Source organism: Triturus cristatus, chromosome 5_1 (genome assembly GCF_964204655.1).
Source record: "Triturus cristatus chromosome 5_1, aTriCri1.1, whole genome shotgun sequence".
Taxonomy (NCBI): Eukaryota; Metazoa; Chordata; class Amphibia; order Caudata; family Salamandridae; genus Triturus; species Triturus cristatus.
Genome location: NC_140587.1, coordinates 893698727 through 893714199, shown reverse-complemented (window position 1 = coordinate 893714199; position 15473 = coordinate 893698727). Strand labels below are relative to the sequence as shown.

The following is a 15473-nucleotide window of genomic DNA, read 5'->3' as shown; positions in this document are numbered from 1 at the left end:
CGAGAAAACTGGTACCGGGTAGCCCGGTGACCCACAGAAGTGGACCTACAAGGGAGGAATCATACCAGTTACTGGTGTGGAGGTATGATTCCAAGGTATTTGACACCAGACATGTTTCTAAGCAGCCGTTTTAAAGTTAGCATTTACCGCAAGGTTATAATGCACTTAAATATATATGGTTGGCTGCATCACAGACAACCCCGTAAAATAGGTTCCGAAGGCTGCAGATTAGCTCTGCTCGTGCAGGGGCACCCTCTCACATAAAAACACGGCACCCTGTCTTCATGATTGATAAGGCCTGCCATAGGGGTGACTGACCGGTTTATATGTGCAGTGATTTAGAATAGATATAGTGAACCTATATCTAAGTAAGGGGTGCAAGCACCACCTTACACAGGCTGCAGTAGCAGACCTGTGATGCCATTTTGAATGGTTTCTCAGGGGTGGCACAATACATGCTGCGGCCCCTGGGAGGCCTCTGGGGTACCTATGCCCTTGGTACATAGTGTACCATATACTAGGGACTATTAAGGGTACCCCAGTATCCAATCTGAACCTGAATCTAAAGTACATGCAATCAATTTAGAGGAGCAAGCAGCTAGACTGGGGTCCTGGATAGCAGGATCCCAGTCAGTCTAAGTCGAAAACAGTGATACATCAGCAAAAAGTGGGGGTAACCATAAGAAGCAGCTCCTACTCTCCTACATGACGCACCAAAAAGAAAGTGGGCACTGGAATCCATATGTACCCTACACCCAGGGACCACTGAGCTAGTGACCATGCTCTTTTTTAATCAATAACCTCAAGTGGTTGCCCAACACTTTAGGACAACCCTAAAAACAACCCAACAACTAGATATGATCAAAGTAATTTTTTTACCAATTTTGAGCCACGCACCCTCTCCTTACACAAACAGGAACGTCAGGCCCATAAAGGACTAAATGTGATAGCACTTTAAAACAAAAAAAACATAAAGGGAAGGTAAGAATGGAAGTCACTGGATTTAAGCAACCGTGGAGGGCTAAATTGTGTGAGAAGGTTGACCAAATTGTGAGGAAGGAAAAGGCAAATAGGGAAGTACAAGAATGGTTGAGTAAACCGTTTTTCAACAGTATTGTAACGGTTATTATAAAATATACATAACAAGCATTGGCAGAGCCAATAAGTCTCACATTTCTTTCTATATACTAGCTTTATCAATGCTGTTCAGCATCACAAAAAGAAGCGCAATGACTTGTGTATGAGTCATGATGCTATGGCGACCCAGTGTGATGCATGTAAGCCGACAGCGAGACGAAATAGCCATTCTGCTATTTTTATTTACCAAACCAAGATAGTGGGAGCCAATCTTGGAGGGATAAATTAAAAAAATAATATTTAAATAGCAGGAAAAGCATTTGAAAAAAGGAGCAGTCGGACAGCAAATGGACTGCAGCAAATGGAAGCTACAGGGCTCTCCTAAAAATGTTTTTTTTTTTTTTTTTAAGACTGCAAGGGGAGGGTTGAGGAAACAAAAGAGCAGTGCTTGGGTGAAGTCAACACAGAAGTGGGGAAGCAACAGAGTTTGGGGTGGACAGGTGAGAAACAAAGACACTTGAGGCAGGAGGATGGATAAAAATAAAAAGCAGCAAAAAAACTGGATATGTAGAGGTGACAATGAACGAGTTGGGGTGGAGGGAGAAAGGAGCAACACAGAGTATAAGAGGGGTGAGTTTGAGGGTGGGGGAGGAGTGCAAACTAGCGAGAGATCAAGAAAACACACGCACTCTCATGGAGTGCTGAAATCAAAAACAGAAATTCCCAGAATGTGAGCAATGGAAAGATACAAGTCATCCAATAACCAGGATGGTGAAGAGGCTGTGCTCTGAAATAGGTACAAACATAAGAAGAGGAAGGAAAGCCATTGACTAAGAAAGCAAGCAAATAAGTGCAACATGAAAGCCAACCAACTGTAAGGAATGTGCTGGTTCAAAGCCCACTGTACATTACGGTAGGGTCCACAATATGTCTTTAGGCAAGGCAGAAAAAGCATGTGAATCACTTTTAAAACTGTCCCACCCACTTCTAACTCCAATAACCTACCGAAAGATAAACAATGTTTTGTGCTCTTTTTTTGTACTAGAGTTTGTACCAGCAGATAAAAAGCATTCTGATATACATATTGTAGCAGCTTCATAGAAAAGTTGTGGATTCTCGGGCTGTCTTGTCCTGCAGCATTACTGTCACTGCTTACACAGTGAGCTAGGTTAGCGCTCTAGTTCTTAAAAAACAGTGATCTTCACAGACAACTGTTTTGGGGAAAAGCGTCAGTGATATTAGAGGTGGGTGAGCCACTAAAACCTCAAGTAAAACTTGAGCCAGAAGCCTGGCTCAGCTCAATTACTTATTGGAATCTCAAGCCGGAAACGAGCCGCGCTTTCACACAAGGCGATGTTGCGATGATGAGTAGTGGCTATAACTGCCTAGGGTACCCAAATTCGAATCCTGACAAAATGTCCCTGTGCTACAACGTAGTCTGTGTTTGTTGTGAAGTGCTCTTGAGCCCTTGGGCAAGGATGCGCTATTCAAAACTCCCAAAATTAAAATGTGGGTTCGGCTCATCAACCACTCTCTAATCTCATCCTCCAAGAATTCAAAATTTGCGAACATACGTGACAAGAATTTTCAATTCTATTAAGGACACGAGGATTATGCTTCCCATTTCTTTACTGAGAAATTGCTCAGCAGCCAATCATATTACAATAAAATAAAACCAAGACTACAATACCCATGAACCCACTGGGTATGACGTAATAACCATAGAGTGTCTTCCTATAAAAGGTCCCCAAGAGAATACCATATCCACTTTCTTTGGTAGTTAGAACAGGTAGTAGAAGAAAAGATAGTCCAACATCTGGGAAGAGCTTGGAAGAATCAACGTAGCTCGATCACTGCAACAAGAGACCAACAGGTCGGAACAGCGGACTTGATGCTTGAGTCGAAATCCCCAAACCGGAACCAGCAGGTATCCAAAAGATAGTCCAAGAAAAGTAGAAGAGCGCAACTCACTTCGGATCAGAACCTGAAAAAAAATGTAAAGTCGTAATATACCATCCCTATATGATAAGAAAAAAGGTATAGATACTAAGGGGGAGGGAAGAAAAAACAAGGAATTCATCCAAATTACATCATAAAAATACACAAGGTCGGGGGGAGGGGGGAGAAATCTGATTGTTTGTCTTAAAATGAAAAATAAAGTTTTCAAAAAAAAAAAAATACACAAGAAATATAGAATGGAAAACAACCATATGCAAAGATATATATGAAAATACATGAAAGAAAAAATGGGTGGGATAATCCTCGCCTCCGTGTCCTTAATAGAATTGGAAATTCTTGTCACGTATGTTCGCAAATTTTGAATTCTATGTCAGGACCGGAGGCTCCGATTATGCTTGTTCAAAGCTGCGCCACCACAACAGAAGCAATATCCAAAATAGGTTTATAATAAAACGTTTTAAACATAGAGTCAGTTGACCAATCGGCTGCTTTCATAATATCTATTAAAGTCACTCCCATAGAAAAAGCATTGGAAGCCATTGCTCCACGAGTTGAATGCGCACCAAACGCCGTAATATCAATACCTGCTTCACCCATGAGCCATCTGAACCATCTTGCTAAAGTAGCCGGGTCACAGGGCGAAAAGGCTTTTGTAACGCAATCAACAATTGACCATGCATATTCTGTCGAAATCGAGCAGTACTTGCCTCATAATCCTTAATACATTGCACTACACAAAGTTTTGGATTATTGGGAAAACTTGGGTAAGTAACCGAGGTAGTATTACACTTAGTACGTCTGGAAACAGAAAAAGTAACTCCTTCAGGTGAAAAGGTACGACCTGCAAGATCTAGAGCGCGAACATCAGAAACGCGTTTGCAAGAGACCAGACATAACAACATAGTCAATTTCGCAGATAACTGCTTGCGGGATAAGGAATTGTTGGAGGGCCAAGCCTCCAAGAAACGTAAGACAATAGAAACATCCCATAGAGCAACATATTTCGGACAAGGTGGTTTAAACAACCTGATACCCCTGAGTAATTTAGAAACCAAAGGATGTTCACCAGCAGGTTTACCAGTAATAGGAATATGTCCTGCAGAGATGGCCGAGCGGAAATTATTGACAGTCCTATATGCAAGCCCGGAGGAGGCAATAGATGCCAAAAAATGTACAATCAAAGAGACATCTGCTGAAGAGGGATCCACTTCCCGTTGAGAGCACCAATCACACCAACGTTTCCATGCTGCGGCGTAACATTTGTGTGTGTTGGGAGACCAAGCTTCGTTGATGAATCTGGAAGCGTCTCGCGAAAGGCCTGGGATTTGCCAGCGATCCCTGAAACCCGCCATGCAACTAGAAGGAGTTGACCCGACTCTATTAGAGGATGAGGATTGTTGAGAGGGTCCAATAACAGATTCCACAGCTGGGGAAGAAGGAGTGGCACTGCACAAGACATCTGCAGAAGAACTGGGAACCAAGCCTGAGCCCTCCAGAGAGGAGTGATCAGAATCAACTCCGACTGATAAAATTTCATGCGTGCCAGAACCCTGGATATCATGACAAACGGGGGAAAGGCATAACACAGAAGAGACGGCGATGTCTGTAGAAATGTATCCGTGGCCAGAGCCTCCGCATCCGGACGCCAACTGAAAAACCGAGGAAGTTGAGTGTTGAGCCGAGAGGCAAAAAGATCGATGTGGCAGGGACCCCACATTCGAGACAGGCATCTGAACACCCGAGGGTGAAGCCTCCAATCGCTAAAATCCCGAAGATGACGAGAATTCCAGTCTGCCACCAGATTGCTGTGACCCGGAAGGTACTCTGCAATCACCGTGATGTTTCTCTGAAGACAGAAGTGCCAAAAATCCTTGGCGATCTCTGCCAGAATCTTGGAACGAGTCCCCCCTAACTTGTTGACATATCGAACCGCTGAAACGTTGTCCATGCGGAGGAGAATGCAACAGTTCGTCATGCGTGGAGACAGACAACAGATCGCAAAAGACCCCGCCAGAAGCTCCAGACAATTGATATGGAGAGATAATTCCTCCGAAGACCACCGGCCTCCCGTGGACATTGGACCGCAACGGGCTCCCCATCCCAACCGACTGGCGTCGGATTCTATCAACACCTCCGGGGACACTCCGAATAGGGCTCGGCCATTACAGGACTCCATGTGTTCCAACCACCACAACATCTCCAATCTTGCTTCCTCTGATAGAGGAATCTGATCCGAATACCGCAGGCCTTTCTGGAGATGACGGATTTTGAGTCGCTGGAGCGCCCGATAATGGAGAGGACCCGGGAAGATGGCCTGAATTGATGAAGCTAACAGACCGACAATCCGAGCTATAGATCTCAACGACACAAGCTGTTTGTGTAAAATCAATCTCAACTCCTGTTTGATTGTTCTGATCTTCTGAAGGGGCAAGAGGAGTTGTCAAGAGAGGGAATCCATCAGAAAACCCAGAAATTCCATCGACTGCGAGGGACGGAAAATATACTTCTGAGGATTCACTAGAAATCCGAGTGACTGTAAGAGATCTATTGACCACTCCAAATGGAGCATTAACAGACGGGGACTGTGAGCCATGATGAGAATGTCGTCTAGATAGATTATCAGACGAACACCCCGAGCTCGCAGTGACTCCACCACAGGCCTCAGAAGCTTCGTGAAGCACCAAGGTGCTGACAAGAGGCCGAACGGGAGAACCTTGAACTCGAACCAGACACCATGCCATTGGAATTGGAGAAACCGGCGATGAGGACCGTAAATGGGAATCGACAAATACGCATCCTTCAGATCGAGACGGACCATCCAGTCCCCTTCCTGAAGAAGATCCCTCAAAAGATGGATGCCCTCCATCTTGAAGTGGCGATAGACAACCCAGCCGTTGAAATCCTTTAAGTTGAGAACTAGCCTGGAACCGCCTCCTTTTTTCTGAACTAGAAAGACGTTGCTGGAAAAACCCTGAGGATGACGGGAAGTCCGGACAATAGCCCCTTTTCTCAGGAGGGAGTCTATTTCCGCGGAAATAATCACCTGATCGTGAAGGGAAAAAACTAGGGGAGAAGGACGGAAGGGTTGACTTTGGCAACTGAAAAACTCTATTCTGAAACCTTTGACAGTCTCTAACACCCAAGCATCGCTGGAGATCAAATGCCAATTGGGAAGAAAAAACTGAATCCTGCCCCCCAACACGACTTCTGTAGCCGAGATCAAGCTCACCTGAAGCGGAGGAATCGTGAGGTCCTCCTTGATTACCGCCATAGCATCCTTTCCGGAATTGGTGTCGACCTCTATGGGATGGGTAGAAGGAAGGATTGTTGGCGGTGTAGTTGGGATCTTGACCTCCTCCACGGTAGGACTGATAACTACGCTGGGTGGATCATAAACCCCCAGGGTACTCTGGTGCAATCTCAGGATGAGATCCTCCAGGCGTTTTATCATCATTACTCGGCAGTTTACACCGCTCCCACGTCTCTTGATCCTAGGGCCATCGACCACTTCCTTGACCCCCTTCCCCTTCCCCGAATTGCCTCTGCAGACCGGAAGGGGTTGGACACACGGATAAAAACAACTGAGATTACAAGTGCGATACGAGCATTGGCCCGCGGCAAAGCCCCTGGCCTTGACGGGCTCCCACTTGAATATTACGCCACTTTTGCCCCACAGTTGACCTCTCGTCTATCGGCAGTATTAGACTCGGCGCTTAGACTTGGCGAGCTGCCCGGCTCTATGAGAGCGTCGGTGATCGTGACATTTCCGAAACCCGACCGTGACCCTCAACTCCTCGCCTCCTACCGCCCCATCACGCTGCTCACAGCTGATTGTAAAATCCTGGGAAAAATCTTGGCGGACAGATACTCTCAAATCATATGCCCGTTAGTACACCCAGAACAATGTGGTTTTGTCCCAGGGAGGAATACTCTCAAATCATATGCCCGTTAGTACACCCAGAACAATGTGGTTTTTTCCCAGGGAGGAATACCTCTCATAACATTCGGCGCCTCTTTCACATTCAGGATCAGATCGGGGATCGTTTCCCGCACGCGGCGTGTCTGATCTTGGACCTTGAAAAGGCGTTCGACACCCTCATATGGCAATTCCTTTTTTCAGTTCTGGGACGAGCGGGTCTCGGCCCCACACTCATAGCCTATACTCGCCTACTCTACACCAATCTTACGTCCCGGATCCGCCTTGGTCGCTATATCTCCCCGGAATTCGCGATACACCGGGGCACGCGACAGGGGTGCCCCCTCTCGCCCCTCTTATTCGCACTGGCGGTAGAACCCTTGGCCATCCGGCTCCGTGGGGATGGGCAGAACTGGGGTATTCCACTAGCGGATATTACACACTGTGTATCCATGTACGCGGACGATCTTCTCATATATATACGGGATGTGACGGCGGATCTCACCGCCGTTGCGACCGCCCTGTCGGAGTTTGCGGAGGCCTCGGGGTTGAAGGTGAACTGGGACAAATCGATGGTTTATCCCCTCCACCCGGACGCCCCCTCTCGGGAGGTCTGGATCGGTGACCGGAAACTGCACTGGGCGACGGAAGGTCCCCGATACCTTGGGATCCGACTATATCACTCCCCAATCGACATTTTCGAGGGGAATCATCGGAGGGCACTAGCAGGGATACGATCCTCCATCGGGTTCTGGCGGAGTCTACCGCTGGCCCCGATTGGCCGGGTAGCCCTGGCAAAGATGATATTGGTCCCGCGGCTTTTGTACTACTTCACCAATCTCCCAGTGATTCCCCCCCGCTCCTTCTTCAAAGATTTAGATACGCTCCTCAGCTCTCTGATATGGGGGCAAGGACGGCACAGAATCGCGTTGGCCAAGCTAAGACTGCCCACGACGCAGGGGGGGCTGGGGGCGCCCTCATTCGAAGCCTACTTCCTGGCGTCGCAGCTCCAATGGCTCTCATATTGGACGGCGGAGCGATACCTACTTGAGACAAGCACTACCACGGGACTTGTGCCTCTGCCCGAATTGCGACGCCTGCTTCTGCCGGGTTCCCGTCCCACACGAACCTACCCCCTGCAGGTGGACGTTGCCCGGAAATGCGTGCAACGTATCCATCGCATGGCACCGCGCTGCCCTCCATACACGCCATCGTTACCGCTGGTCGGCTGGCCCAGAAATGACGGATTCTTCACGCCCGCCATGCTTCGGGAATGGACGGCGAGGGACATTGTCGAAGCGGAAATGCTATTTGACGAGGGACAGCTCAGGCCATACCGACAGCTCATGGAGGAATACGATTTACCCCCAGGCCAGTTCCTGCTTCACCACCAACTCCTCAGCCACTTTCGGCCATATGCTGACCTCACGCAAGGGGAACCTCCCACACACCCAGTCCTACACACACTCTTACAACTGGGAAGGGGTCGACACCTTATTACCTGGTTGTATAAATCAATCGGGAACCTAACACCCCCACTGCTAGTGCATCTCCGAGCCCTATGGGAGGAGGAGACGGGACGACCATTTCACGACAGCGAATGGGACAGAGCAATCGAATTCCCTAAAAAAGTATCCAGGAATGCCCGCTTTAAGAATATACAGTTTCACATTCTCCATAGGGCCTATTTGACGCCAGCGCGCCTTCAACGTTTTTACCCCGACACTACATTTCTATGCCCTCGTTGTCAGGCGCAGGATGCTGCCTTCTTCCACATGTTCTGGACCTGTCCGGGCATCCAGAACTATTGGACCTCTATCCACTCAACACTCAGAGACCTCACTGGGCTGACCCATTTGACTACCTGGGAGGGATGCGCGCTGGGTATCCTAGGGCGGAGAAAACGACACAAGGTATCGATGCGCTTCGTCTCCCTGGCCCACCTATTGGCTAAACGCTGTATAGCAATGCACTGGCGGTCCCCTACTGGTCCCCCGCTTGCAGCTTGGGTAGGGGCGGTTCTTAAATGGGCTGCTGCGGAGGAGGACGCAATACGAGAGGAGGAGGCTAAGGGTACCCGTAAAACCCCAATCTCTTTAGAGTGGGCGCTCCTACTACACCAATTCCGACAATCCCAGACCCCAACAACACTGGTAGCCGACATGAATACCCCCAACGCCGCACCGCCTCCCGCGATCCGAGTTTTCGCGGCGGGGGACCCCCCCCCAGCGCCCCCCCACAGCACCCCCGGGCCGACTGAGTTCCCCCCTCTACTCACCTGATACACCCCACGGCTCCTCTTCCCAGACTTTGCACGCACCCACCCCCCCCTAGATGGTTGGCAGCTATATAGCCGAACGGGCAATGGCAGACTTGGGACACAGCCTAGAACTAGTCACTCAGAACTCCATGGCATCCCCCAGTTTGGTTCTCCTCCCCAGTTTTTCTATACAGGCTATGCTCGGTAATCATACAGACCACTTCCACACGAAACAAGACACGTACGTACTCTCTATATTGATGTTGGTCTATTTGCCCGCTAATGTAAAGTATCCATTTTCACGACGAGTGATGTATGTATGCTCATATTATAAAATGCCAATAAAAAGAATTTTCAAAAAAAAAAAAACTACGCTGGGTGGATTGGTTAAAACCGCGTCCGAACGATCGTCCCCTATATCGTCCGGCCCGTCCAAAAACCGGGCGAAAAGCCCGTCTAATGGAAGCTTGAGCCTTGTCAAGTCCACAGAAAGTGGCCACAAATGGTGTTAGTTTTAAGGAAAGGATGCCGGAACAACAAACCCTGCGCCAAAGGACCAGACTCAGAAGTGGAGAGTTCTGCCAACTTTGGGTCCAACTTCAACAATATAGAACGTCTACGCTCACAGGACATGGCACAGTTGGCGTTTCCTAATTGGCAAATAGCCCTCTGAACCCAACCAATCAGGTCATCTGGGTCAATGGCAGAAGAAGACTCCTTGGCCCGAAAGCCTTAGTCCAATATTTTTGTGAGAGGTCCCAGTAAATCCAGTAACTTGTCTTGACAGGAGCGCCATGCTCTATCAATGCCTCTTTTTGGGTCCTTGGCAAATTTTTTAAGATAGGTCACCATAGTGGGATCCACCTCAGGAGCGTCTGCCAATTTGTCTGCAAAATCAGGCCATGGACATTCAGATCAGAGACGGGTACGCACATCCTTGTCAAAATGTTGACGAATGTGTGTCTGGACGTACTCCGCCACCTCCTGAGACGGGAGCCAAGAAGAAGAATTAGGATGCATAATGTCGGAAGGGTCAAAGGTAAGAAGTTGGGGATGCAACGGCGCATCAACAAAATGCTCCTTCCGAGCCCTCTTAGAAGGAGGAGGGGAAGCAACCTCATGGTCAGAGGAGGAAGAAGGAGGAGAGGTACCATCATTGTCTGTCTGGCGAGCCGGAGGGGACGAAGGCTCCCTAGAAGACTGACCATAGGAATGCTCAGAAGAGAGGGCCTTAGCAAGCTTCACAAAATCAGACTTATGCGGATTAGCCATTTTGGAAGATTTTGAAGACTTGAAGAACAGTGAAGATTTTGAAGACTTAGGCAGCCAACCCTGCTGCACCGCATAATTGGACATATGACGTTTTGAGGGTGTAATAGCGCGAAACAGCGCTTTATTCACTGACTGTTGAACACCCACGTCAAGAGCCTCAACCAAATCCTGTTCCATAGAGCCAGAGGCTCCCTCATCATCATAATAATAATATTCATCTTCCTCAAAATATTCAGCCATGGCAGTACCTGGCGCTAATAAGCCCACAAGAGGTAGGAGTAATCACAGGAAAATCAATATGCCAAAGCACAATAAGGGGGGGGGGGGGGGGTGGCAGAACCCCGTAGGCAAGACCAAACAACAGGTAAAATATAACCTGAAATATTTAAGTGTGGAGGGAGGGCTTCCAATAAATATAAGCCACTCTAGGCAGCGCCTATGCAGTATTATCCAGCCCCAACTGTGTCAGAAATACAGCAGGACGTCAATAGGGGCAAGAAAACAGGCTGTGGGCAACGAGCAAAAGAAGCGCTGCTCTCTTGCACTGATTTTTTTTAGGAGGAAACGTTGTTGGTAAACAGACAAAATGGCCGCCGAGCATGCGCGGTATCGGCCGCCTGATATCAGCAAAAGAAAGGACTACGCGACCACGTGCTGAGCCTTTCAGCCCCTTTTTCTCCCACTCCACTTAATAAATGAAGGCGCGGGCGCACCGCGCCCGAACCGGGGAGGCGGACAAACGCTCCCTGCAACGCTGAAGCAAAGCGTTAAAACAAATTCGCACACGCGACTACAATGGCCAAAGCGGAATGCGCACACCGCGAGTAAAGCAAACACAACGCTAGGCTCAATAACAGTAACGCCGCTCTGCAGTAATGCAATACAGAGAAAGTAACAGTAGAATAAAAATAAGAATGCACTTAACTGGCTGCGGAGCAGCAAAGAAAGAGGATGTGGTATTCTCTTGGGGACCTTTTATAGGAAGACACTCTATGGTTATTATGTCATACCCTGTGGGTTCATGGGTATTGTAGTCTTGGTTTTATTTTATTGTAATATGATTGGCTGCTGAGCAATTTCTTAGTAAAGAAATGAGAAGCATAATCGGAGCCTCCGGTCCTGACATAGAATTAAGGACAAAACATGACCCTTTGATGATAGAAAAGATAGCCATTTTAGTGGGTAAATTGCACAGCAGGAAACCTGAAACTCTGGGACCAACCCAGGCGGCAAGCAACGCAGCGTGACAGGGGCCAGTAACAATGCACAACAGGGGCGGGGCATGCAACAACATGGGAAGGATCGGGCAGACGGGTCAATCAATAACGTGGGAGTTGCAAGTAACAAAGGAGGAGGAACATGGGCAAGCAACAACGGTGGAGGGGCGGTTGCAAGTTTTTTTTTTTTTTAAAAGGAAAAGTACCTGCCAAAAAATGACCAGTGAAAGGACTCACGCTGGGAAAGGAAGGAGTACTCCTGTATTGCGTAAGGGGAGGGACAAACACGGGAGGTGCACTGAAGTTAACACTACTGACCAAAGTGAAGGCGAGACCCAATAAACTACTGAGAAAACCTACGCCAGGAGTAGACGTTGAACCAACAGCACGCTATAGATTTCTACAGGCTACAGCATATGTTCAATCCGAAACATATCGGTAGTTTGAGATTATATACCACTGCATTATTCAGGACATGCTGCACCTACCTCAAGAAAGACACTGCGATTGAAAAAAACATAACAACGTGCAATTAAATGTTATCCTCAAAACAGGTAGCTGATCTGCTGCTTTTTTTGATACATTTTTCTTTCGATTTGTGTTCCAGTTATCATTGAGGGACTCGTAAATCACTTAAAGTCACAATTTAGAAATGTTTACATCTTATGGACATACTGTATTATGGCCTGCTGCACAAGGTGAGAAGCTCGGATACTGCCAAAAAGATAACTAAAAAACTGTCCCTCCAAGCCTCCTTTGCTCGTTGGGCTCCTTCTCCCTATGACGACATACCCTCTTATATTTAAGACTACGGCCCCCGCCCTTCCCTCCCCGATGTCTCAACTGTATTGATCTGCACCCCTTTCTACGCTTTCTCATATTACCGGCCCGCACCTTTTCTGGCCACCGTCTGCTCAGGCACCCCTCCTGGACGCCTCTGCACAGGCACCGGCTGTTTGTGTTCAGGCCTCCTTTGCTGCTGCTTGGACCGCTGGGTGCAGATTGTCCTCTGTACAGACACTGACGCTACTTGCAGGACACAGAAACGGCGGCAAAACCAGGGGTTTACGGAAGACCCTGTTGCTTGGGTCAGGTGCCGCAGCGGGGAGACAAGCAGGGCAGCTCGCGGGAAATTCATGCTACAAGAGCACACGAAGTCCAAAGACTGGCACGCTACAGTTAGTTGTTCTTTACATCCAGGATCACGCTGCTGCAACAACTAGACCGCGCATGTTAAAGTTTCAGTATAGCGAATGAGCGGACATATTAGGTGTAAATACTACTTTAATTCCTTATCAGTCCCCATAATTGGCCACTAACTTGAAGAACTACACCTAACGAGAACACTCTTGTGCTCAGCATTTGTCTACAGGTACTATCGCGCTCATCTTAAAGGCGTTCAGAACATGTATGGTTCGCCAGCAGTTTGCTCGCTTCAGTAGCACAACACAAATTAGCTTACTGCGCGGCAATTCTGACATTTATTGCCCAAATAAGTAAACGGAGCTACAAAATTGGACAGCAGGAACCAAATAACAATGGACTGAAGTACTACAGCATGGTATGCTTATGGTGTGGCTCATAAATTGCTTATAATATTCAAAATAAAATAGATTTGACAAGTAGTTTAACAGTGTCAGTGTTATTTATACTCAAAAGAAAAAAAAAGGCTCGAGATTACTAAATCACGTGACTCTAGAATTTAGTAAGCAAAAAATCACATTCTAGATGGGTACTAGGGTCTTTGGGGGTGATTTACAAACATTTTGATCTGGGTTAACGTCACAAAAGTGACGCTAACTAGTGCAAATAATTTTCGCACAATAACTCACGATCCACCACTTCTTTATTAGCAAAAAAGGCCACTTTATTAAGACAGGTGCCAAATTATAATTTTCTCTAAACACCATTTTTCCATTATCTGATAATCAAATCCCCAAATTGTCTCTGACAACTATAAAAACCTAACCCCCAAGGTAGACCCCAAGCAAAAACAACTCAATGACTCCTGTTGATAGATCCCCCTCATTCTCATTTCCCGTCCCCGTGACTGCGTCCCCCCACTTCCCCCGTTGGAGGATGGGCAATCCCGCTCCAGTCTGCCCACCCGCCCAGCAAAAACTCGCCTACCAGAAAAAGTAGCTAACCGAAAAAAACCTGTCTTATCGTGGCAAAAAGAAAAAACCCAGGGCTGGCCGTAGCCAAACCTGGAAGAACAAACCCCATAGAGGGAAAGGGAAAAACAAAAAAAGAAACAAACACAAAAAGGGGAAGGGTGGGTGGGGCAAATTCAAACCCTTCCTCCCCACTCCCTAGATCACAATGAATTTCCCGCCCCACAGCGCCTCTACTTATCACCTCACCTCGCCTCGCGCCTCCCGCCTCCCTGATTAACCCTACCCCGCACCTGGGTGGCCGCTCCCTTGTGCGAATCCACCCAGGGGTAGACTGGCTCGCGCTCCGCTCCCCCTGGGTCCTTTACTTCCCATTACAAAACTTGCTTTGTGCTGGAAAGCACCCTCAAAGTAGCGCAAAAAAGTGAGAGGTACTGCTTTGCGTTACTTAGCGCCGAGGGGGCATTACATGGGTGAAACATGGGCGTTCCCATGCAACCACACATGTCTTTTGACACAAAACCATATTTACAAAGATTTGAAGACATGGTTCTGCGCCAAAAGTTAACGCCCCTTCAAAGGAGGCACTAACAGGAGAAATGTGTGGTAGAAAGACTGAAGCAGACGTGGTAAGTAGTTCCAGAGACCTTTAATATAAGTGCGTTGAGACGAGAGCGGACTCTTCCAAGCAGGAGTGGAGGGTAACTGCTTTGGAACAGAACGCTCGTAAGCAAGTACAAACATAGAATGGGAATGCAGGTACATTCTTAGAAACACTAGACTTGGAACATGTACTACACAATGCTTTAATTTCTCCATGCTTTTCCAACTTTGCATGTGTGCTGCACTCTGAAGCATGTATACAAAGTGGTAAAAGCCTTTTGCTGTGTTTAGGCATAGTATTTTGTACAAGAAGGGTACCCTTTGTGTACAAAACCTATGCTAGACTCATGCATACACCCTAGTACTATAGCGCTAACGTGTGTGCATGGCGCACGGCTGCTGAAATCAGCCCAGGTGCAAGGGAAAAGGGAGGAGAGCGCCATATCTCAGAAGATATGGCTCTCTCCTGCTTCCTCCCTGTTGCGCAACGCAGCACAGCTTCGTGTAGGGCTGCGCTGCGTTGCATTACTTTTTTGTAAATCTCCCCCTTTGTTCGTTAGGTCTGGCTTGACGTTGTATCAATAGCCGCAAACTTTCTAATGCTGCATCACCTAACTGTGTAAAAAAAAAAAATTCTGGCCCCTCAGCATGACAAACATATTTGCGCACAATTATTCTATAAAATTGGCAGCTTTGAATGTATTTAAAAATTCTAATATTGCCCTTATATTCCGTTATCCCTATTAAAATGCAATCAAATACACAATTGCCAACATGCTATAGGCAGCCAGCCTGGTCAGACCTGTCAACTTACCAGCAATTTCCAGATGTCATCCGTGTTCTGGTTTGTACATCTGCACATTTAGCCTTTTCACTTCCAATTCAGTATGACAAATTTCAGATCTTGTGACCCCATTGAACTTGTGGCCAAAAGTATGTCTGAGAAGGCTGGAAGCATCAGCTGCCACTCGCAGGCGCTTGAGAGATCTGTGAGAGATACTGTTGTCTCATAGCAATGAAAGGAAGAGGAGGGAGGGGGGCGGGGTAGCTTCATG

At 47.6% G+C, this 15473-nt stretch overlaps 2 protein-coding genes across 7 annotated transcripts in view; one reads left to right on the top strand and one right to left on the bottom strand.

Moving 5' to 3' along the window:
* TIMM21 (translocase of inner mitochondrial membrane 21) overlaps window positions 1-12929 on the bottom strand; it is a 98753-nt gene extending 85824 nt beyond the window's left edge. Inside the window, exon 1 of one of the 2 annotated variants that reach the window (XM_085605923.1) lies at window positions 12596-12929. In XM_085605923.1, coding sequence (XP_085462049.1) covers window positions 12596-12839 — 244 coding nt within the window. In that variant the 5' untranslated portion in view covers window positions 12840-12929. The remainder of the gene's footprint in view (window positions 1-12595) is intronic. The other variant, XM_085605921.1, reaches the window with a different exon arrangement.
* The window catches only part of FBXO15 (F-box protein 15), a 397776-nt gene that overhangs the window by 115204 nt on the left and 267099 nt on the right, over window positions 1-15473 (top strand). The window lies entirely within an intron of this gene.